General features: G+C 40.9%; 1 protein-coding gene across 1 annotated transcript in view; it reads left to right on the plus strand.

The window, feature by feature from the left end:
• Nucleotides 1-3,067: 3,067 nt before the first annotated feature.
• LOC143420419 (uncharacterized) overlaps nucleotides 3,068-22,630 on the plus strand; it is a 37,382-nt gene continuing 17,819 nt past the window's right edge. The window contains exons 1-2 of the mRNA XM_076888578.1: nucleotides 3,068-3,190; nucleotides 8,326-8,377. Coding sequence (XP_076744693.1) covers nucleotides 3,147-3,190; nucleotides 8,326-8,377 — 96 coding nt within the window. The 5' untranslated portion in view covers nucleotides 3,068-3,146. The remainder of the gene's footprint in view (nucleotides 3,191-8,325; nucleotides 8,378-22,630) is intronic.

Raw genomic sequence — 22,630 nt, forward strand, 5'->3', positions numbered from 1 at the left:
ACAGCTGAAGAAGAGGACTGTATTTGTGGAGGAACAGCATGGCTGCAGAGAGGAGTGGAGATCCTGAGGGAGGCCTAATGGTTCCACTCCTTCCTGCACAGAGATAAAGACTCATAATAAGCGTGTATGCTCACCATCTGGCCCTGTGCATGTGGCCCTTATGGAGGCGAAAGCAGCACAATCTGTAAACGATCAGGAGCCATGGCGCTCCCCCTAGAGAGGCCGCCATGCAATCAAGGTGACAGATGGCAGCACCACTGCTGTGGCCTCATGGAGGAGATCAAAATCACCTTCAATAAACTCTGACTGGAATGGGCACAAGCCCCTCAAAAAGTCAGTTTGTCAGTCAAACTGTGGCAGCTTGCTGAAACAGGGGGAACACACAGCGGTCCGTCCGTGCACCGCCTGATTTCCATATTTTCCATGTGACTGAGCCTGAACTGTGATCTTTCTCCAGTTGTCCTCTCGACTCGTGCCGGCGTGGGCAAGCTGGCTGCCAGGATGAGCAATGCTACTGGGGGAAAATTGAGAACATGATGCTGCTAATGTGGGACAATATCAGCCGATGGTGGTAGTAAGACATTAAATAACTGACTCGTAATCTATTTTTGACACGACAGGACCCCCTGTGATTTGCCTCTATGTGCTTATCTAACTATAGATTTACTCACACACAGGCAACCACACAAAGCCTGACACAACTGTGCAGCATATAATACAACTCATTGTTGTAAAATAGCCTTACAGTGCGAGGAGCATTTGTCCTGAATTTCTTCCCTCTGATATTTTTTTTGTTTAAGCATCCGATGAGGCAGCATGGTCCGGCCTCCGCACCTTGCCTGCATGTGCGTGTTTGTGTCCTGAGCATGGAGACAGAAAATGCTTGGGAATGCTATTTCACACATCCCCTTCATCTGATGTGCAGCTTCTGTCAGTGATGTGAGAAAAACAGCCTGACTCTCCAAGCTTTTTTTGCACCAGTGCAAAAGTTCAAAATTGAAAGCCATCTGTTCAAAAAAAAAAAAAAAAAAACTAATCTAGGCAGGGAGAGCTGCTTCCAAGGCGGCCCTGATTGGATACGTTTCTTGTCTTTGAACTCCCTGCCACACGGTTCACAATCAGCTCAGGATATTGTCATTTGCAAAAATGTTGGGCAAATACAAACACAGTAAGTCTTTCCATTAGTACTAAATTTTTCTGCTATGCTTTTTGAACTTTGCTTTTAAACATTGCTCTGCCTTTATCTTATAAATTCAGCTGTGGGCATTTTTATTGTACATAGTATATCTGGATTCGGGGTCCTAACCATCTTCACTCTTTAGTTCTAATAAAATGTGAGGCCTTAAGTACTTTCACAGAAAATCAATTGTCCTCTCTTCCACTGCTGCCCTTAAGCACTCACTTAGTTAATTGCCGCACTTATTTGATTAATTGGATGTGTTCCATTGTAGTCTCTCTTTACCTCCTATGTTTTATAGAGGTGTTTCAGAGTACTCTTAATCATCCACTTTTAAACATCTTACCAATGTTAAATATGTGCACTTTAACTAATAATTAGATCAATTACACTAATTAGTTTCATAAGTTGAACTGTAAAACACTGAAGTGGCTTTTATGTCTCATATATAGAGTGTGCTATCTTTGTGACTACAGTTTTAAATCTGCGACCTGTGGCTGGTTTGGACGTTGTATGAGAACATCAGAGCTCTCATCAGGTCGTCACGCTTTAGGTTAAAATAATAGTACTTAAAATTAAGCTAATCTCAGTTGGTTTTATTTTGCTGATAAATATCAGATGTAAGATTATAGTCCATAAAGCAGAATTATGTCTGATACTGTTGATGTGCTTCAAACTGACTCCTACGTAGCTAAGTTCTAACTATGGCTCTGTATAGTAACCAGTTATCGATCCCTTATTTATTCCATAATTTATTCCAACATCTCTGCACCATTGCAGAGATGTTGCTATTGTCTGTACTGAAAAAGAAAAAGACTGAAAAAGACAGCCTTAAAATAGGTACACTTTTTAGTTTTGCAATTAATTGTAACACAAAGTGACAAACCTTTTAATTTATTTACTCGTTTTTCAGATATAGAAATCAGTAAGTTTAAAAGTAAACACCACCTACTGGCTATTTGTTTAAAATGTGAATTTGAACAAGTGAAAGTTATTGTGAAATTAGGAGATTTACAGCGTTTTAATAACGTAGCCTTTAATAAAGCCACATAAAAGGCCAAGAACAGATTCCACACTCCTCTGACTCTATTTTAAACTGAAGTATCATTGATATTGTAAAAAAAAGACCAGATGTTCCCTGTATCTTTAAAAAATTAACAATCTTTATGTGCAATATTTTCCAAAATGTCATTTGCATAATAGTGAGCAGATGAAACATCGGTATCAAACTGACTGTAAACTTCTCTCCATTCTAAGTCTAGATGCATGCTTTATTATTCAGGTGAGGACAGTTTGTTGCTAGTTCTGATCTAACAACTCTGTGCCTCACTCAGAGTCATAGGAATCAATGATCATGACAAAGGTATATCTTTGGACTGCCAGGACTACAGTGTTTCTGAGATTAGTTTTAGCAGGCAACACACTGAAGCCATAATTCCTTGGGATGGCTGTTGGTGTATGGCATAACACAAACCATTTAGCCAACAAAGACACAAAAATTATCTCTGCCTTTACATGCCGAGCTGCAAAAACATATCTCATACTCAGGGGTTTGGTTTTTTTAAGGACCAGTGAGAAAACAATCACCTCTTGATAAACATTTGGCTTTAACTTGCTAGTAAAATCAAAGCTATTACCTTTAGCTTTTTAATAAGTGTCCTTTTTTTAATGACTAATATTGTGTGAACTTTTAATACAAAAACAACAACATTAAAAATAACTCTGACCTATGAAAATAGCAGACAGATGATAAAAAACCAAAAATAGCAAAATTAAATTTTACCAATCCTTCCACGTTTTCTTTTGCGGGTCTGGGAGTGGGCGGGGCTTGTCAATTAGCTCACCGTTTAGCCAGAGCAGAGCCGTTTTAATCTTTTAATTTTCTGAACTTCTGGTTGGAATAAGTTTAGAAAAATGTCCCTTAACAGCACACGTTTTTATTTTTGTGTTTTTCTGTTTTTTCTGCAACATGATAAAGTCCCGCTTAGTTACAGCAAATACCAGGCAGTCCAGGTAAGCCAAGTTTCGACTATACACCGCTGTCGTTCTCACGCCTGCTTCAAATGTGTATCTCAGATAAACACTCTTCTTTTTTGTCAAGACTAATACACATTTAGATTTTTTTCCTATTAAATACAACCTCCCGTTCTTCTCGCCTCTTTTTACGCATATGTCTCATTTAAAGTGGAGCCCATATTGTATAAAAACATTACTGTACTGTCCTTGAGCTTCTGGCAAGTCATGCGACGCCACGTGTTTATCGTTGTAAACGAAGGGTTGCTCTTTTGATGCTGTAAGCATTTTACTTGACATTTCTCAGAGTTCTCGTTTATTCTGCAGTGTTTCTGCTATACTTTAGTTTCATGAAATAATGCATTTTGCACAAGGAGTACAGTTATGTGCATGTCTATTACCTTCTTCTGTAGGTACTGCTGAGTATTTTGCATGATGACAAGAGGCTGTAAAACATAAAGAAGCTCATGTTTCCTAAGGCCTTGGTTGATCAGAGGCTCATGCCTCACATCCTGTAAGCCCCCCTATGAAAATGCAAGTGTTTTGTGTTGGATCTAACAATATGCAAAATAGTCTTCCACCTCCTTCTCCACTTGCTTGCCTGAAGTCCACTCCCACAATGCCTTTGGGCACAACCCCCTCTCACTTATATGTTTTCTTGTTACATGGAGGGAGCAACTCTGCTGGTTGCAGGTCCACACTGCTGAAATTTGTGTGTTTTGTGACTCACAGTTTTTTGTGAATCAGGAGGATTGGACAGGGAACTGTCTTCAAGAAGTCATAAAAGAAAAAGTCAGAGCACTTTGAAAAAATCCACAGTGCCTGGAGCACATTGGACACTGGCAGGTGCTTTCTGTTAAAACTAAACAAAACTAAACACAACATTTAGATTAATACTTGTTTGGGAGTTTTGTTTGTACTTGAAATAGTAGAACGAGTGAAGTTAATATGATCATTGTGGGTCTGCTTCACTCTGTGTGTGTGTCTCACAGTGAGCTCTGCAGATGAGCAGAGGATTAACAGGCACGCGTGCACACAGTGAAACAGAGTCAATGAGAGCAGCAAACCAGCAGCAAAGACTCTCACGCTGAGCTGAAGTGAAAAGATAGAGCAAAGACAACATCCTTTGATTTGACTGGTGTTGTCAGCAGCTAATAATGTGTTGCCCATGTTAGATGAACCTTGTTCTGTAATTGCCAGCTCTGACAAGTTGGCCTTGCCCCTCATGTTGTCAGGATTTGATCCACTAGTTTGATACTGTGAAACCCTATCTGTCTTTTTAAGTGTTTTTTTTGGGGGGGCTGTCTTTGGTGCAGCCTTGACTGTAGTGTTCACTGCTTGTTTCTCTCAGGATGTGTCATTAAAAACCCCCAACAACAACAAAAAAGCATGAGAATATGTTAACATGTTAAGAGTGTGGAGGCAATCCTTAAGAGAAATGTTCAGTAACTGCCAGCTGGGTTTGTTTCAGCAGGCGATCCACTTGACCTCAGAGCAGGAGCAGTGTTGGTGCTAGCAGATTAATAAAGCAAAGTATCATCAGCTGCAGCGGTAGCTAATAGACCTTTCTCAAACCAGACATTTTGTCTGCTTTGGGGAGACCATAGGTGGGATTAATGATGGCTCAGTTGCATTAAGTGTCCCTGTCAGCCATGACAGTTAACCAGCATGCGCAAAAGCATGACCTCCTCTAAGTAGAACGCAGCCCTCATTAATAGACCCGAGGTTTCCCTACTGTGACAAAATGTCTGGCATGAAATAGATCAGCGCAACCCCTAGACGGTACATAAGGCTACAGTGCAACACAGCCACTGATACATGCGCTAACGATGAAGCCAGGACTTGTTTTCCTTTGCGATTGTGTCTGAACCCTGTCTGGCTTTCAGAACCACACATTCCCTTCAAGATTTAGTGACAGAATGTAAAGAAGGGGCAACTGGGTTAAACCTTAGTGTGAGTTTTGGCTTTGAGGCCGTCTTATGATTGGCTTAAATCACACTGATTCATGAGTGAGCTCGCACATTTCCCATCGCTTTGTCAGATGAGGATTTTAATTTGAGCATCACCTGATGGATGCTAGTAATTTATGCTGATTAGAAATAAAGCGTCATATTTTCCTTTATCTTCCCCCACCCATCTCAACAGAAGAAGACTTTTTTTTTTTCCAGAACGGTACAGGGAGAGCACTTGATTAGTTGTAATGTGACCGCTGTACCCCACAGGCTGAAATTTATGTCCTCCATTTGAAGTGTGGCTGCGCGTTCTGTATACATCAGGTTTGTTAATGAAATTTGTCGCCAGGAGGGAGTCGGTGGTGGCGGTCGTTGGGCGCTTTGGCACATAATCGTGTGAAATCTAACCTTTCAAACATCAAGTCAGCACAACTTTAATTGTAGCATTAATATTATCCACATCAAAACATTACACAGTGTATTACTTTATGGATTATTGCTGTCAGACTGTTGCAGAAGGAATTAAATTACCAGTGTTTTATTTAATAATTTCCCTGTTTGCTTTAAATGCTACACAGCCACGTTAGGAAAAACAGTTTGTTTCACAGGGGCCACATCAGGAGTGCCAGTGTGGCAGCACTACCTGTGCACTGTGTGTGTGTGGATGAGTGGTAAAGTGAGGTCAGTACTACTCTGCTCTAACATGTGGACCTGTGTATGCTGCTGTCCTCTCCATCCTGTCTGTGAGTGCATGACTGACAGGTGTCAGGCTTGTCATAGCAATCCAGGCTGCTGTGGGTGAGATGTTTGGGGAGAGTGAGAGATGGAGGCAGTGGAGGAGAGGGATGGCGAGAGAGTCTGTCATTTCACTCAGGCTTTTCTCTTTTATGACACGCATCCTCAACCCCGTATTGTCTATCAGTATCAGCAGATGACTGACAAAGGAACTGCTCAGCTACAGACAGATACACATCGTGACTGTGTTTATGCCTGCGTGTGTGTGTGTGTGTGTGTCTTTGAACTTTCATGGATGAATGCAGGAGTTGACGCATTAAAAACAATGGCATGCCCTCACTTTGCGAGATCAGCATATCCTCACATCCTCGCAGTTATGATGAGACCTTGCAGTATGTGCACAAAACACCAAACAACTGTCCCTGCTGCCTTTCTGCTGCCTTCACCCCTTTGCACTTGCTTCAGCCTGACCATCAAAATGCTGACTGCTTTCCAAAAACTTGATTTCACAAATGGAAAAACAGCATCTGCTTTCCTACAGCTTCACATATGGCAGCCATAGCTTGCTCATATTAACTGAAGCAGGTAAGCAGGGTAGGGGGTTGGCCCCTGGGGACCTTGAATAGAGGGCCTGGCCCTGGAGACTGTAGGGCCACTCTGCAGCAAGGACCCACGCTTGTCCAGAGCCAGATGAACCTGCATATGAAATGAGGCCACAGAGAGCTGGCGACCATGAACATGGAGAAAAGTGGAGGTTGTGCATCTGCTATGGTTATTTTAGTAAATAACCAGAGAATATAGATTCACTCATTAGCAAATTTAATTTAGATTTGCACACCTATCATTCCCACATAAAGATTGTTTGCACAGAAGTAAAGCCACTAATATTTATGAAAATATTAGTGGCTTTAAATCTTTTAAACCCAGCATCTGTGACAGGATAGGATAGATTGTAAAATCACTCCTCAAAGAATCCTGTGCTTTATTTATGGAGCCATAATCTTCAAGCTCATGCTATATTAAAAAGATTTGAAGCTAGCTGCTGAAACATAAAGTGATCAGGAAACTGTTTACTGAGGTCATAAAACAGATAAACATTAGAGTCATTCTCTCCTAGACAGTCGAACTTATTTTTACAACTAGAGGAATAGCATCCTCCACTCGTGAGTTTGAGGAATTTCTGCATTGGCTTCTCTTTTCAGCTCCAGAAGCAGCATCCATCTTTAATATACAGTCTGTTGTTTGAAGGTTTTTCATGTCATTGTAAGATCAGGGCTTTTAAAAAAACATGTTGTCCTTGTAGTATAGTGCCCTTGCAGACATTTCATAATAAAACAACTAACATATTTTGAAAAATTAGCATGTTGGCTGTGTTTGTGCTCTGACTGATGTTATGGTTCGGTCAGTTAGGTTAGATGCAGATGTTTATAAAGGTGCTGTCAAACTGGACCTATGAAATCATCCAAATTTAATCAGATTAAATTAAATTTGATTCAGGAAGTCTTCTTTGTTTCTTTTCCGTTTTTATTTATTTATTTTTGCGTGGTGAAATCATGCCAGCTGCACAGAGGAAGGTTTGGCTGTATTGAGTGCAAGGACGTTGACAGAGGTCAGTAACAGTGTTTGAAGCTGTTTAATTAACAGCTAGCTTTGTGAAAAGCTGCTTCCAACCTGCTAGCCACACTAAATGCTCATAGTTTATGGCTATGTTTACAACCTGGGCTGGTTTCTGGCGTCCGCTGCTTTTTTGCCAAGCCACATGACTAAAGTTGTTAGGCAAATTTTAACTGTTGCACTTGCTCTAATGTAACCAATTCTGTTTTATGTGTAGTTGTCATTTAGTTGTCAGGAGTCCCGTCTCCCTTCCCTCTGGTCTGCTCTGGTCTCCCGGTGGCCTTACCGGTGATTGCAGTGTGACAGATCGTCCTTGGGGAGTAGGGAGCACCGTTTATAACCCTTTTTGGTGTCAGTGCCTCCTGTCTGCTGTAATTTCCACCTAACTGCTTTACCTGAAACACTTGCCCCGCGCTCACCTAAACTATGCAGATATTGGAGATCTATTATGCACATAGGGTTAATAAGATATGGCAGAGGGAGTGGTGGCAGAAAAATAAATTTTTCGCCCAGGATTCAGGATTCCAACTTTTATGCATATCTTATTGTCTTACATGTGCTCTCAGACCCATGAATTGTAGATTAAATAATGTGGTGAAATCATTACCAGTATCTGCCTGTAGGCCACCCAGAGTAGAAATTTGTAATGATTGCTAATTGCCTTGTTAGTATGAAAACAAAGCAGCATTTTTTTTCTCATGCTGAAGGGCTAAATTACCAGGAAACAAACAAGTGGAGGGGAACATGTGAATAAGGATGTTTTTACATGAGCATCTGTGGATACAGCTGCTGCTTGCTCTGACCATCCTGCCTTCTCCTCTCTGCTTCTCTCAGGCTCAAACAAACAAAGCCAAACAAGACAGCATCCTCATGTGCCTGTTTTTGGGTAAGTGTTGTAATCTACTGGCTGAGTTTTTTATGACATCAGTTCGTGGCTTTTTTCTTCTTCTGGTGAGCAGATAAAATCCGTCACAATGTACCAGGGTAGCAAGTCTCCTCTGTTTTATGGGTTTGCTTTTATGTTTAGAGCAAGTATAGTGCAATGTTACCACTACTGTATCTTCTGCTAATGATTGAGGCAAACAGCACCCTGGGTGTTTCTTTCCTCTTCAGTGAATCACAATTTCTGCTCTGATTAAACACACTTGCTTGTTTCCACTGTGTATTACCCCAAATCTTCCCTGTGCCTTTCTTCATCCCAAGAGAACTGTGTTTACCTCGGCAGTCACCTGCTACTGCGGGAGGCAGAATAAGATTCAGGGGCCTTTTGTCCCAATCAGCTTTTCCTATCAGGCTAAATGCTCCCCAGAGACCGGGCTTATTACCTGACACAATTCCCAGAGTAGATAAATAGCTGCCCATGTCACGAGTCGAACCCTGCTTGTGGGGGCTGGGGGTGTGAGTAGCAGACAGACAGCTTGGGGCCCCAAGAGATGAAAGGAGCCCACAGCCTTATTGACATTTTAATCAAAAACAGTTAGCACTGAATCAGACTGTTTGCAGGCAGCGAAGCAGGGAGGCTTTTCATCCGGGCCTGTTGAAAATATGCAAGGATTGAAATGCAGACCTTGCTGACATACAATTTACCTGCTGTCAGTCTGTATGGGCCTGTTTTATCATGAGGGCTTGTTGTGATGTCTCCCACACCAACTCTCCCTACTCACCCACCCCTTGCATCTCCTGCCACCTGTTTTAACCTCAGCTACGTAAAGCTGCACGCTTGAGTGTTAAATCTGCGTGCAGTTGTCTTTCAGGCTGATGAGTCTGTGGAGAAGTATTCTGAGGCCATCATTTTTTAACTATACCGAAATCCCGTGATCACAGTCTCTGAGGACAGCATCATTTGAAGGCTCTGCTTTGCAAAGAGATCACAGAGGTTCTTGGAGTTATTTGGCTGATTATGTCTGAGTGCTTGGACGCCTGCTATAACCTTTTTCACACATTTGACATATTACTGATAGCATTAATAATGGCTCGGTTGTACTCAAGCGTTACTCTAAGCCATGAAAATGTGATAGTGACTCAGCGTCAACTTATAATAACCTATGAAAATTGTTTTTGCATACTTGAGTTGGTAACGGGGTGTAATTCTCATATCTTTAAAATATCGGGCTGAGCACAGGTCTGATAAGAATGAGTGTGACATTTGTGTGCACATATATGAGTCACTTCATTAACAACAGCAGTGTTTGTTGTAACATGAACTCTGTATTGGTCCTGCACTCTGTATCATCTGTATTGATGTTTATTGGTTCCATGGTCAAAAGTAGCCTTCTGACTGTAACATCCACAGTACTGAGCTAGAGTGAAACGTGGGCTTTATCTTTGACTTGTAGTTTGTCTATTGTTTATTAGTAAAAAAGTAACAAAGTTTCATGCCATCTCCTCCTTTCCATTAATCCTGATGTGCATAATAGAGAAATTTACACTGGGACAGGTTAACATTAGTAATAGTGCGCTTGTGGTAATGAGGCTGCAACAGAAGGCCAAAGGAATGAAAAGCGCGTTCAGTTAGAGATTTGACTTGAACTACTTCCAGATAAAACCTGGTTCAATATAATTCAGTGCATTGGAGTCACATGTCTCCTCATTTATTGGTTCTTTATATCAGTGCTGACAAATTGCAAAACAAAAGATGACAGATGAAGCCGACATAATAGATGAAGTTAATTCAAAATGTTAAATTTCTATTTAATATCTTTCCACTAGAATGTTAAATACATGTCCCCAAGAGATATCAGTGTAAGTCTGGGAAGCAATTATTAGGCTAAAAAAACCAAAAAAACTCAGAGAGCAAAGATTTGAACAATCTGGTGCATTGCTGCCAGCTCAGGACATTCAAAATTTCTGAAAGACAACAGAAGAAAACTAAAGCGCATGATGACAGAATTATTTCCATGGTTAAGAAAAACAACCTCACAAAAATATGACCAAGTGAAGAAGACCCTCAAGGAGGAAGGCATACTGTTGTGATGCTCTGCAATCAAACAATGTTTTCCTGAATATAAATACAGAGCAACAAGGTGCAAACCACTAGCTACACTCAAGACGAGGAAGGCCAAATTAGACTTTACCAGAAAACATCTAAAAAAAGTCTCCATGGTACTGAAAATCTTTTTGAATAGACGAAACCAAGATCAACTCGTACGAGAATAACGGGAGGAGAAAAGTGGGGAGAAGGAGAGAAACACTTCATGATACCATATACCACATTATCCTTTAAACATGCTGGACGCAATGTTGTGACATAGGTATAAAGGGCTGCCAGTGGAGCCAGGTCTCTGATTGGTCAAAGCTTCAGAGTGCCAGTGGATAATTACCTAAAGCATACTGCAGAAGCAACTCACCTGCTCTCAACTCATTGAAGAAGCATCAGGTTTTGTCCATAGGCTCTATGCTTCAAGCAGTCATTGACTGCTTATATAAAAAAAGATGTGCGATTAAGTTTGAGTATAAAATGACTGCAATTCGCAAATAGTTGTTCTTCTGTCATATCTTGAATGATTTAAAATCCAGAGATTTTGGTGTGCAGAGACGAAACAACAAAAATTGTTTATATCCAACAAATCGTGAGCCTTAAGCTGAAGTTGATAGGCAAGTGGAGGGGAAGTAAGTTTAGCAGAGATGTAATTTCCAAGTTTCATGTGATTTTGTTTTTTTAGTTGTTTTTTTTTACCTTAAACTGTTTTGAGAGTATGAAACATTTATACAGTCAATAAATTAAGAATGCAGCCTTATAGAAATGTATTTCTCTTGGGATAATGTGTGAGCATATTTTCTGTGTATGTCCATTTTTACTTTATAGTTTACATCACCATATGAAATATTTATCATAAAATCCTGCTGTTTACCGAGTGGACACCTTCCAGCAGTTCCCCTCAGTCATGTCGGATCTCTCCCTCAGTATTAGAACATTAAAGGCCAGCAATCTCAAACATTTGCATTTCTGTTATTTTTCATTTTGCACGCTTTAGTCCGACTCTGAAATTGCAGCGAACAATTTTCCACAGTCAGAGCTACACAACTAATTGTTAAAGACACTCCACTGAGTTTTAAAGATGTTGTCACAGACTTTTCATCAGACATTAACACGTGGCACTGATGATTTCATGCAACGCGCTCTTAACATCGAGCTTTTAATGATGCTCCAAAAAAAAAAAAACCTTTAAAACTAATCATGAATTACTGAATGATAATGGGAGGAGGGAGAGCAGGAAAAGGCTCTGCTCCCCGACCGGTCATAAGTTGATCATCTTAAGCTCCGAGCTGCAGGTAGGCGGTGACAGCTGCTTAATTTGGTTTTGTCACCAGGGTGACTTAATCCTGTAGCGGGCCCCGGTGACAACGGCCTCACAGACGGCTGAGAGACGGAACGGCACTCTGGTTGCCCGTTTACAGATGCAGCAATAGACACCAAGGTCACTTTAATTAACTGCCAAATTACAATTTAAACGATAATACTAATCACTCACTTTTGCAGTAGCAAGAAGCCACTGGCTGTCACGATAATTTAAGGCTGTGGGGGAAAATGGACATTTCCACCTCTGCCTCTCAGTAGGCCTGAGTCTGTGCTGCCATGTTTTCATTTGCTCTCTGTGTGGCTTTCAGATCACGAGCAGGGTGACCTAACTTGTCTCTGCGGCTTTTTATTACTTTTGAGTCTTCATCACTTTCTGTGCCTGTCTTAGTTTTTCTCTCCCGATGAATTTGCCGTCTTTCTCTTTCTATCTACATAAAAATCTTTTTGCTTCTCTCTTCCTCAAAAGTCTCAAACTGAAATAGGTGGTACTCGGCGACGTCCTCCCCTGTGTTTATGGTTTTAACTAATTACATCAAATCAAAATGCTTAATCACTCAGTGCCTCAGATGGACACCTAACACTGCCTCCATCTCTGTTCATCCACTTAAAGATAAACTTATCTATTTTTTAACACTGTTTTCTTAACAGGGCATTTGAATTTTATGACTATCTAGACATCTACTAGTACTAGGTCCTTCTTAATTTTTAAGGTACTATGTTTCTGTTAATATGGACGCTCGGGGTCTAAAGAATGATGCTTAAAGATAAGAGAGCGCACCATCACAAATTTTGATGAAACTGGATTTTTCTAAAAAGCCCTAGCTCTCCTCCTGCACGTCTGCTTTTCTCTGCTGCACTAATAACCCTGTGAGGTTTAAATCATCATATGTGCAAACCCTAACCCTACTCCTACCCTGCACTTTGGGAAAGTTGCACCAACTATTGCTAGCAAATGGTGCTTTGCAATATCAAAGTAAAACAAATACCTGAATCCCAAATATCTAAAGTTAGTATGATCTAAAATATCATACTAAATGTGATTCAGAGCATTTTTATGTATCATGATTGTTATTTTGTTGAACGCAATCCACATAATGGCACTGTTAGTTTGAAGTCCACACTTTTGACACAAGTTAAAATTAAGAGTCAGTGAGGCTGCATCTTGCTGCTAGGTCACTTTAAATCCTTGTCCCCCTCCACTGATTTTCTCTAATCAGCAAATCAACCCAGATACTCCTTGTTTTGTAGTCTTAACCTTTCTTTTGGCATAGGCTCATCATGAAGCCTCCATGGGCAGTGTATATACTAGGTAAGCTCCAGACTATGGGATATTTATTCAGGCCAACCTCCACCCCATTACAGTTACTGCCCATCTGCCACAGCTGCCACTCAGAGCCCTCCTAAAGGTTACTCATTTACATACGGGGAGGAAAAAGCCTCCACTGATAACAGAGTTTCAATCAATCAATGATTCATGATTAGTCCCATGTAAAATCTCAGCAGTGGGTTAAAACTCTGCCTGCTTGCCTCGTTGCCACTTTTCAAATGAGCTCCTGGAATGCCATGACAAGTAACTGGAAACAACTGAATGGAAAAATTCACAATATCTTAGATAAATTATGACGGGGTGCCTAAAATTGATTTATTATTGTGATCGTTAGCCATATGGCACAGACTGCTTTGCTCCCCCCCAGCACCCAAAAATCGGTGATTACAGGGCTAGGTCAGTTCAACCTTTACCATTCTGCAAATGAATCTCAGTCTAGTCAGAAACAAAGGACAACAGAAATGTGAGAGTTTGGGGAGTCACAATGAGAAGTGCACAGATACAGATATAAAATATATTTCATCAAATTGCAAATAGTAGTTCATAAAATAATGTCACCTTCATTCAAGAGCCATTTTTGGCTGGAAAACCTAATCTTACTAACTTGCATAGTTACATCTCTTACTTACCTACCAGGCCTACACTTCCTTACATCCAGATTATAAAGATAGACAATTATGCAAAATTATAGATTTTATTTTTGAACATGATTGTCATGTGCATTTTGCATCTGTTGCATTTTTGCAAATATTTACAGGTTGTCAATCCTCTCTTCAACACTGAAGGCAAAGGATTAACAAACTAAAACACCAAAAAAAAGGTTGCGGTGGTCAGACTGCACCCACAGGCAGTTTAAACCTTCTGAGGAACATTTCTGCCATCACCATTGGCTACAAAACCAGATATGATCATTGGCTAAAGACTTGAGCCACACTTAAGTCACTCGTTAGTCACCCATTAGCCAATGGGTGTCCGCTTTCACGACACAGATAATTCTCCATTTTGAAGCACAGGTTGACCAAATTTCATAAAATATTCATAGTTTGAATTCTGTATGACCCAAATGAGTTACTGTACCCATAAAGCCAACAGGAAAGTGTTTACAAAGGTCAGGACAGAAAGATGTTTCCCACTGACATCTGTTGGGACCAAAAGGTTTTTAGCCATCGCTATCTGGTGGTCTTTATGTAGAATGCAGGTCAAAGGTGTTTCCATTCTGTCTTTGTTTTTATACTTTGGAATCTATATCCATATTTTAATACTGTCTCTGGACTTACCAAGCAATCCTTCAGTTGGTAGTTACTTTTTTTCCATTGTGTAGCTAAGATGGTGAACATTGAGGGTAAGAAGTGTACAGCATCAATTTTTTGATACCCGCTTTTGTTTTTAAGCGTGAATGCACTCAAATTAGCAAGTTTAAATATGGATCAGTGAGATTTAAGACACAGCAGTTACACTGAATTAACAAAATTGTTTTCAGGTAATGAACAGATACTGGGATATATTAGCATTCACTAGGAGTCATACTTCAAGTCACTCTGTGAATGTAGATGTTAAAATATTCACCCTACTTTTATTTTAGAATTTGTCTTAGAGGTTTTTGGTGCTTTCCAAATTATTTATATGGTTGACATACTAACACACCAATTACTGATCAATTTTCTTTCAGTTAATTAAATTATAAGTCAATTATTATTGTACCAACAGGGATATAGTTTGATGTTTTGTTATGCGTGAAAGTCTTGAACCGCCCCTAATGTTTTTATGTGTTGCTAGGAAAATGGGAAATAGGTGGAGCGACTTTTGAAATGGGAAATAAATAGAATAAATGGAAATATAATATATTAGGCAAAAGTTGGTGCAGTTCTAATTAGCTTGAAAGTAGATGTGTAGGCACGAGTCTGGTTGAGTTGGGTATCTTTTTATGCTTGAATGATTCAGGGCACGATAAAGTGGCTTTTTAAACAAACAAAGACCACTCCTATGAAAACGGTAAGGCACAAGGACTGAACGGAAAATGAGTGAAAAAAGCCAGAAAGTCTGGCTACATGGAAGCAAAGTATGAAGCATGAAGATGATATTTGAATAACGTCCGTCTTTGTCTTTATCTTTGTGTTGAATCTTTTATGTTCTTATGAATTTGCCCTCTTGAATCATCACCCCTCATACTGCACAGACAAAAGTCAAACCTTTAGGAAGAAATGTCCTGTTTGTAATTATTTTCATGTGACCTGCCAACATTTACATTACCATCGCCGTGTCATAATAATTGCCTGCCTCTCCCATTTGCTCAGGGCAGTGTTGTATTAGATTGTAATCTTCAACACTGTTTCCTGACACAAACTTGATGTGTCACCGTGATTGGCATGGAGGAGATGACATGACAGAGCTGGTTTTGGGAAACTGACAGATAGTTGGCAGGTTAAGGCTCCCCTGTTGGGCGCTGCGCTGCCTCAGGACAGTCACCTGTCAACTCAGGTGAAGGCTCGTCATAGCTGATGACTGGGAGCAGCAGAGTGGATATAATGGGATGAGCAGACTGACACAGACGTAGTGAAGGACTCCCTTTGTCTGTTGGCGAAGGAGGAGACCTTGCTTCAGTCAAGTGTGCCGCCATGCTGAATTAAGAGTATGAAGAGTTTTAGCACTGTATGTGATGTGTTGGCAATTATGTTCTGAGTGCACAATCGATCCAAGTTATGCTCAGACCCGTGAGGTAGAGTGTTTATAGTCTGCTGCACATCTATTTGTTACACTAACTGAATAACACTGCAGTTATTTTGATAGATACAGCAGCAGTTTGTTTTCTGTCAGGTATTTATCATTGTATATGTTCACCTAACTTTTTATATGATAGATATAAATACAAATAACTTTTACCAATGTTGTCAAGGTGATTGTAAGTTGAAGTGCTCGGGTCTTTCTTCACGAACCATCACCTAGTGAAAAAACGGTGTGCAATTTTCTTTTTTTCTTTTCTTTTCTTTTGTGTAAGGGGGCGGGGAAGAGTGTCGACCCGATCACTGTTGCCATTTTTGTTCAAGTTCCTCAAAAGACCGTCCTGCCAAGCACAGGGGGACCATGTGTCCATCAAAGTCAGGCTGATATGAGACGTGAGGGTGAGGCCTCCACGAGAGATGGAAGGATGGGACTGACTCATGCAGAAGCTCAGGAATCAGGATGTCACTCTCAGCACAGCACACTGCCATAGTGCATCAGCCCACACTGATCCTATGGAGAAACTCCTGGATCAAGTGCAGTATTTACCAGTGTCAGGTGCTGACAGGTTACCATTTATTCAGGAGGTATTTCAAACAGTTCTTAATTAAGACACCCCAGAGATGATTTAAAACACTGTTAAATCTGCATTTCATAGCATAGCATCAACTACAATTTCTTATAGAAATAGACTATTAGAATCTGAGTTTGAAATACAAAATAAAACGAATAAAATGTAAGTAACTTCAACTGTAAAAAATAAACATAAATCATCCCATTTGTCCTAAAGAACCTTTACTGTAAAAATGATCCTTGTCAAAGAAAATTATCGCATGTCGTTTTTTGCAAGTTGCATTTATAAATTGGGCAATTAATAGTAAATCCTGTATGAGCTAAACAAACTAATGAGCTAGAAAAATAGCTTTTCAGTGTAACTTAAACTTGTGTGGTGTTGATGACCTTTTGTAGTTCTTTTAAAGATATTTTTTGATTTTTTTGATGATGTGTGTTGCAGGTCTCACATTTCCCCCTCATTGACAGCACAGCATACTAAACCAGCTGGCGCTCACGTGCCCACCGTCCACCTTTTCTGTATTAGCAGCTCGAGCAGTTCTATATCTCGCTATCCGATGATTTCAGTCCCAGAGGCCCTGAGTGTCCATAAGTGTGTCCTCCGAGCCGCTGTGAAGACGATCAGCGGCAGGAGCAGTGTTTAGTAATCTGGATATAATCTGTGTAACCTGCTCAGATTATCCATCTTAATGGGTAGATACAGACCTGCATCACTGGACTGCTGCTTCACTGTACCCTTTGTGAAGGTGTCTAGATCTAAAAAGTCATGAGTCACACTAACCCCAAGCTTTCAGGTCTAACCTTGCTTCCTCTTACTGATTGATCAGTATATCATAAATTACGAATTAAGTCATATTAAGTCATTTAGTAACCAAGACAGTTGTACATCAGTGACCCTTTATTTACCTGGTGGGCCTATTTTACAAGCACTCTTTAAATGGCTGTTACTCCACTGCCGTTTGTGCTAGAGGCCAAATTCAAACAGTTTGGGAAAGAAGGCGACCTTTACGGGCATTTTCAGTGTGTCACAGCAGCACAAGGTATTTGTAAGGTATTGCTATGTGTACACAGACAGAAAGAATTGGCTCTGGATAGATTTTACCATGTGTGCTTCACATTACTTTGTTCCTCAACCAGTTTTGGGCTGGAGGAAAAAAAATCAAATGGTTCCTGAAAGATGAGAATTACATGTTTTCCTTTTACAGTCAAAATTACAGAGTAAGTCCATCAGGTCTGTGGGAAACTTGGCCGATGGAGGGTTAAGGGATTTCTCAAAAACAAATTAATTGTGGATTAATTTGTGCGACTCCTTGCTAGCTTTTTTAGCATTGTGCCCTCCAGGTAGCAAAACAATAATATATGCAGCAGGCAGAAAATACAGCAGTAATCAGAGGTAATTGTGTGGTAATTATTACAGATCGCGTTGTGAAAAGTATGTTTTCATCTGTTCTCTGTCATCCCGTATTGCTGCAGGTGATTTTTCATTCCTAGGTCCTTTGGTCAGGGGCAAGCTTCAAAGAGGACACCTGCATTGTAAATATTGAGATAGGCACTTTTTCTATTGTTTGTAGGAGCTCCTGAACAAATGTAGCTAAACCCAGCCAAAGGGAATCACGGTTCTCATTAGAGCGCATAAAGGTGTGGCCATATTTTGCTTTTCCCTCTGAGGGAATCAGTGTGCCGTCAGAAACCTCTTAATTAATGAGACCTCCATGAGAGATTAAACAGGCCAGAGCAGATTTAGACCTTCAAAACAAAATAGTTTGCAGGAGACAGGTCAACAGTGGCAACAGCGGACGCCTCAAGGCTGTGCTGGGCACTTATTTGCTGTTTTATTTAGCGTGGTGTTTTCGCCCGATTGGGGGCATCTTAATTCTCTAAATGACTTTTTAAGTAGTGCCCCTGCACTGCGTGACCCTGATGAGTGACAGGCCATTCTAATCCTTTTCACCAGGGAAAACAGGCTTTGTTGCAGCCTCTGGTCAGTTTGTTTTGCCTTTACAGCATTTAACACACTCGTAATTAAAAGGGTGAAACCAAAACGCTTTGTTCAGTCTGCGGCTTTGGGCTCGCGTTGGCGGACATCAGCGGGGGATCGCTGAGGCCCTGCAAACATCATAAAATCCTTTTTTTAATATTACATTGATAATAAACAGACATGAAATGATGCAGAATGACTCAAAATAAATAACTGCGTGCTATTACAGTGTTGATTGTTGCATTAGCAGGTCAGTTTTCATCAAACAGAGCGAAATTAACAGAACTTAAGCACTCAGACACAAAATTACATGTAATGTTGGGGATTCTTGACGGTGTCCCGGCTTGCCGTTTATCCTAGTCTTTTCTAGCCAACTGGGTGAAGGATACTCTGCCTGTTTCCCCACCCAAACTCTAGGTCCCATCTGCTCACAGAAAGGCACAGCATTTGTCAAAGTAGACTGGATAATGGCTTTGGCATCCTTATTATAATCTCAGCATAATCTTCATTTGTCCACTTTTGGCACCAGGACACTTCTGGGTTTGAGAAATCGGTCAGGACTCTTAAGTGTCCTCGTTTCGTTTTCATTAGCTCAAATCTAGGCATGAAAGCTCATTTAATTCCAATTTAAAACATGGTGGTTTCTGTATTATTTGGAGGCACAGAGAGCTGAGGTTGTTTTCCATCCTGCTGTGATTAGCCTGAATAAAACTCCCCAAATTAAAGCGGTCATAGAAACAAACTCTCATCAATCTGTGAGTCTGATTTTGACCTGATCGAGGCTTCTTCCTGACACATTTCAGGCATCTACTGTAACGTCACGATTGAGGCATTAGATTAAAATCAGATCCTTTCATCTCTAGGTTACCACTACGGCTACAATTAGAGTGCAGCAGTCATCAAGTTGCTTGGATAGTATTCATGCTATCAGGGAGTAATTAACAGCAGAAAAAGCAATAGAATACAAGCTAAAAACAGCTAAACTGGCTTTATTTTCAACTTCATGCTTGTAAAGACAACAGAGGGACAAACTTCATATTATGTCTCGCTATTCTCCATTAAGGTTGTGGCTCTCAGTTGACTACTGCTCCCCCTGTATGTGGGTCACATACACTGTTTCCAGCTGCGTAGCCCAGTCAGCTGTGCCTTTTGCCATGCCCGCCAACATCTGCTCCACAAAAACAATATCCAGCTTTTAGCACTCAAATGGAGGTTACACCATATGCCAGCAAGCCACTTAGGTTCTGCCAGGGGAGCTGGGGCCTGGCCGCAATCGTCGAGGTAACAATGAAGGAGAGCGGTGCTGGAATATGAAGGAGAGCTCATTTTCCTCTTCTTTTTATTTTATTTTTTTGCTTTATCCCAATTCGTCATTTTGGTTTCTTTACTCAGTCTTTTGTTTTAATTGGATTTTTTTCCTTTTGTTTTATTTTTGAATTATCTATCCTTTTCCTTTTGCATTGTTCCCTCTTCAGCTGCTCACTCAGACCATCAGTGTGTGCCAGTGTGCATCTGCTCAAGGTGCTTTGGCAACATCACCTTCTGAATATTAATGCATCACCTAAAAACAGTTTGCCTGCAAGGTCTGCCACAAGGTCTGTTGCGGTGTGTGTCTACACTCTAATACCTGAGAATCATTTGTTGTAACACTGGTGCACTTTTGCCAAGGGGGGTTATTTTTTAAAAACGAGTCCAAGCTACTTGCAATAGTTTGACTTCCCCTTTAAGAAAACTTGAAGTCCGGTTGCATGAAAATAAATTTAGCCATTTAAGGCCAATTAGGAGTGCAGATCTGTATAGTATAGGCTGAAGTGCTGCTCGCTATGCTAAGAGGTGATAATGGATTTTTAATTAAATGTGGGAACCAAAGGTCCCAAAATGGAGCTTGCAGCTAACCAAGCAGTAGCCATTTGGTGACTGTACAGACAAGGTCCATTATTGTCTCTGAAGCCTTGAGTCTCTTTTATTTTCTGTGGTCTAGCCAGGGTGCAATCCTTCAGGACTTCCACAACTGCTCCTTTTGTGAGGAGAAGTATGGAGTAAAGAAATAATCAGAAAAAATTAAAGAACTTCAGTTGTTTTTAATTTGCTTAACAAACAAATCAGCGATCTTTTATCACGCACGCCTACGCTTTATAGTACCGTGCCAGCGATTACCTTATTCATCTCTTGCAAGCTCTTGTCCTTGCTCAGTCTTTGGGGGTGGGTGGGAGAGTAGGGGAAGACAGACAGAGCCACGTGCTCAGGGGGTGGATCCACTGAGTCGCTCCGGGACGGCGGGTCGGGGCTGCCTTCTGCAGGTCACGGTTTTACTTGTGGGTATTAATTTGGGAGGGACAAGCACACAACAGCTGTGTGTGTGTGTGTGTGTGTGTGTGTGTGTGTGTGTGTGTGTGTGTGTGTGTGTGTGTGTGTGATGGCCATGGTGAGAGCTGTTGGAGGAAATGGTGAGAGGTGAGAAATCACCTTGACAGGGGCTGTACTGTATATCATACTTAGAGCCGATGCCACTCATGAATGCTGATTAGAGTCTACTGGGAGTTTAATTACTTTCTGCTTAAATGCTGAAGAGCAGTTTGTACAGGCTTGGAAAAAAAGATGGAAAATGTATCCGTTTTTGGCCACTAAACAACTTTGAGTATCATCAAGTTACCAGCTGGTTGAGCTTAAAATAACAACACCACCAGTCAGAATCTAACCAAAGGGCTACGCTGGCAAATAAGATATATTTTTCCTGTTGAAAGATACTTTTTTTTTGTTTGCAGCATAGCAACATACTGTGAGTTATTTTTCAGGTTGTTTATGCCCACCTCTAGCTTGTATTTATTCAATCTGATTGCTATTTTTTGTCCAAATTCACACGTTTTTATCACGTCTATTTGATCGGATCACATCCGTCTGAGAGTCACTGCTTGTGTCGTGGAAATGCCAGCGCTTTTGGCAACGGCAGCAGATTTCTGTCAGCGTCTATCTTTGAACACCTCCCACATCATGTTCTGAGGAAGTGATTCCTGTCTAGTGCCAAAGGGGTGCAGTCCAACAACAAATGGCACTGGATGTGGTGGTGATGGGGGGATGAGAATGGGGTGGGGAGGACTCCGCTCATCCACCTTCTGCAGGCTCTTTACCAGCAATAAAATTAATCTTGAAATCATCTTTGCTTTAAAGAGTGTAATGACTCGGAGCAGCGCTGATGAGTAGCTGTATGGACTGTATGCACTTCCTTGGACAGTCAGAGGAGGGCAGTGCTTAAGTGCAAACAAAGCTGTCAGGGTGCAATCGGCTTCATGTGTTTGAAGTGTGTGTAACTGTGTTTATGCAAAGGTGTATCTGTGTTTGTATCATAGTGTGTGGCTCTCTCACAGCTCAGTGAGAGTCTGTGGTTTGCTGTTATCTGCAGCTTGTAGCATTCTGCTGGGTGTCTCTATTGTGCTATACGTTACAGTAAGTAACACAGACAAACTAGCACAGAAATTATGCTAATGAAGACAATGATTATGTTAATTTGCCTCTACCAGTCCAGTGCAATGATGCTGAGCCTGCATGATTATTAATAGGATCACAACATGTTAGATCACAAAGCGGTTAAGTTATGCTTCCAGTTCTCCGGTCACTTTTCTTTGACACCAAAATTTTAACCATTTTATCACTTCATAAAACAAAGCTAATATTTCAGCGTGTCTATTTCTTAAAATATAGCAAATTTTACATCTAATGAAATTACTTTAACATGATGTTTTTGTAGGTTAGCGGCTCTCATCTCTGCTCCAGCTGTGACTTCTCAAACAGACAACTTCTGTAAAGGCCGTCGCATGACTACCTCAAGAACGAGAGTGATACCTCGACAAATGTGTTCAGTCAGCAACCACGAATGGGCATCACGGGGACACGTCAAAGAACTGTGATCCTGATCAGTGTGAAAAGTGTAGACGAGGATGTAATATTGAACGTCCAGATGGTTTCGAGGCAGAGACAGACGTGCTGTGGCTTGGCATTATCTTTAATTCATATCTGCTCAGCCGTTCTCCCTGCGTTGTTAGGCGCTGGGAGACGTGAAACTAATTTTATACGGAGGACCAAACAAAGTAAGTTTAGTCAGTGTCACTTTGGCTGGCACTTCAGCTAATTTGTGTAAACAGTGTTGTGTATGATATAGTTCAACATGGTGAATGCTTTCTCTCGCAATTGGAAATGACTTTTTTGGGGTGTCTTGCCAACAGCTTGATGATGATGCTCAGAAGCC

This window comes from Maylandia zebra, linkage group LG9 (genome assembly GCF_041146795.1).
Source record: "Maylandia zebra isolate NMK-2024a linkage group LG9, Mzebra_GT3a, whole genome shotgun sequence".
Lineage (NCBI taxonomy): Eukaryota > Metazoa > Chordata > Actinopteri > Cichliformes > Cichlidae > Maylandia > Maylandia zebra.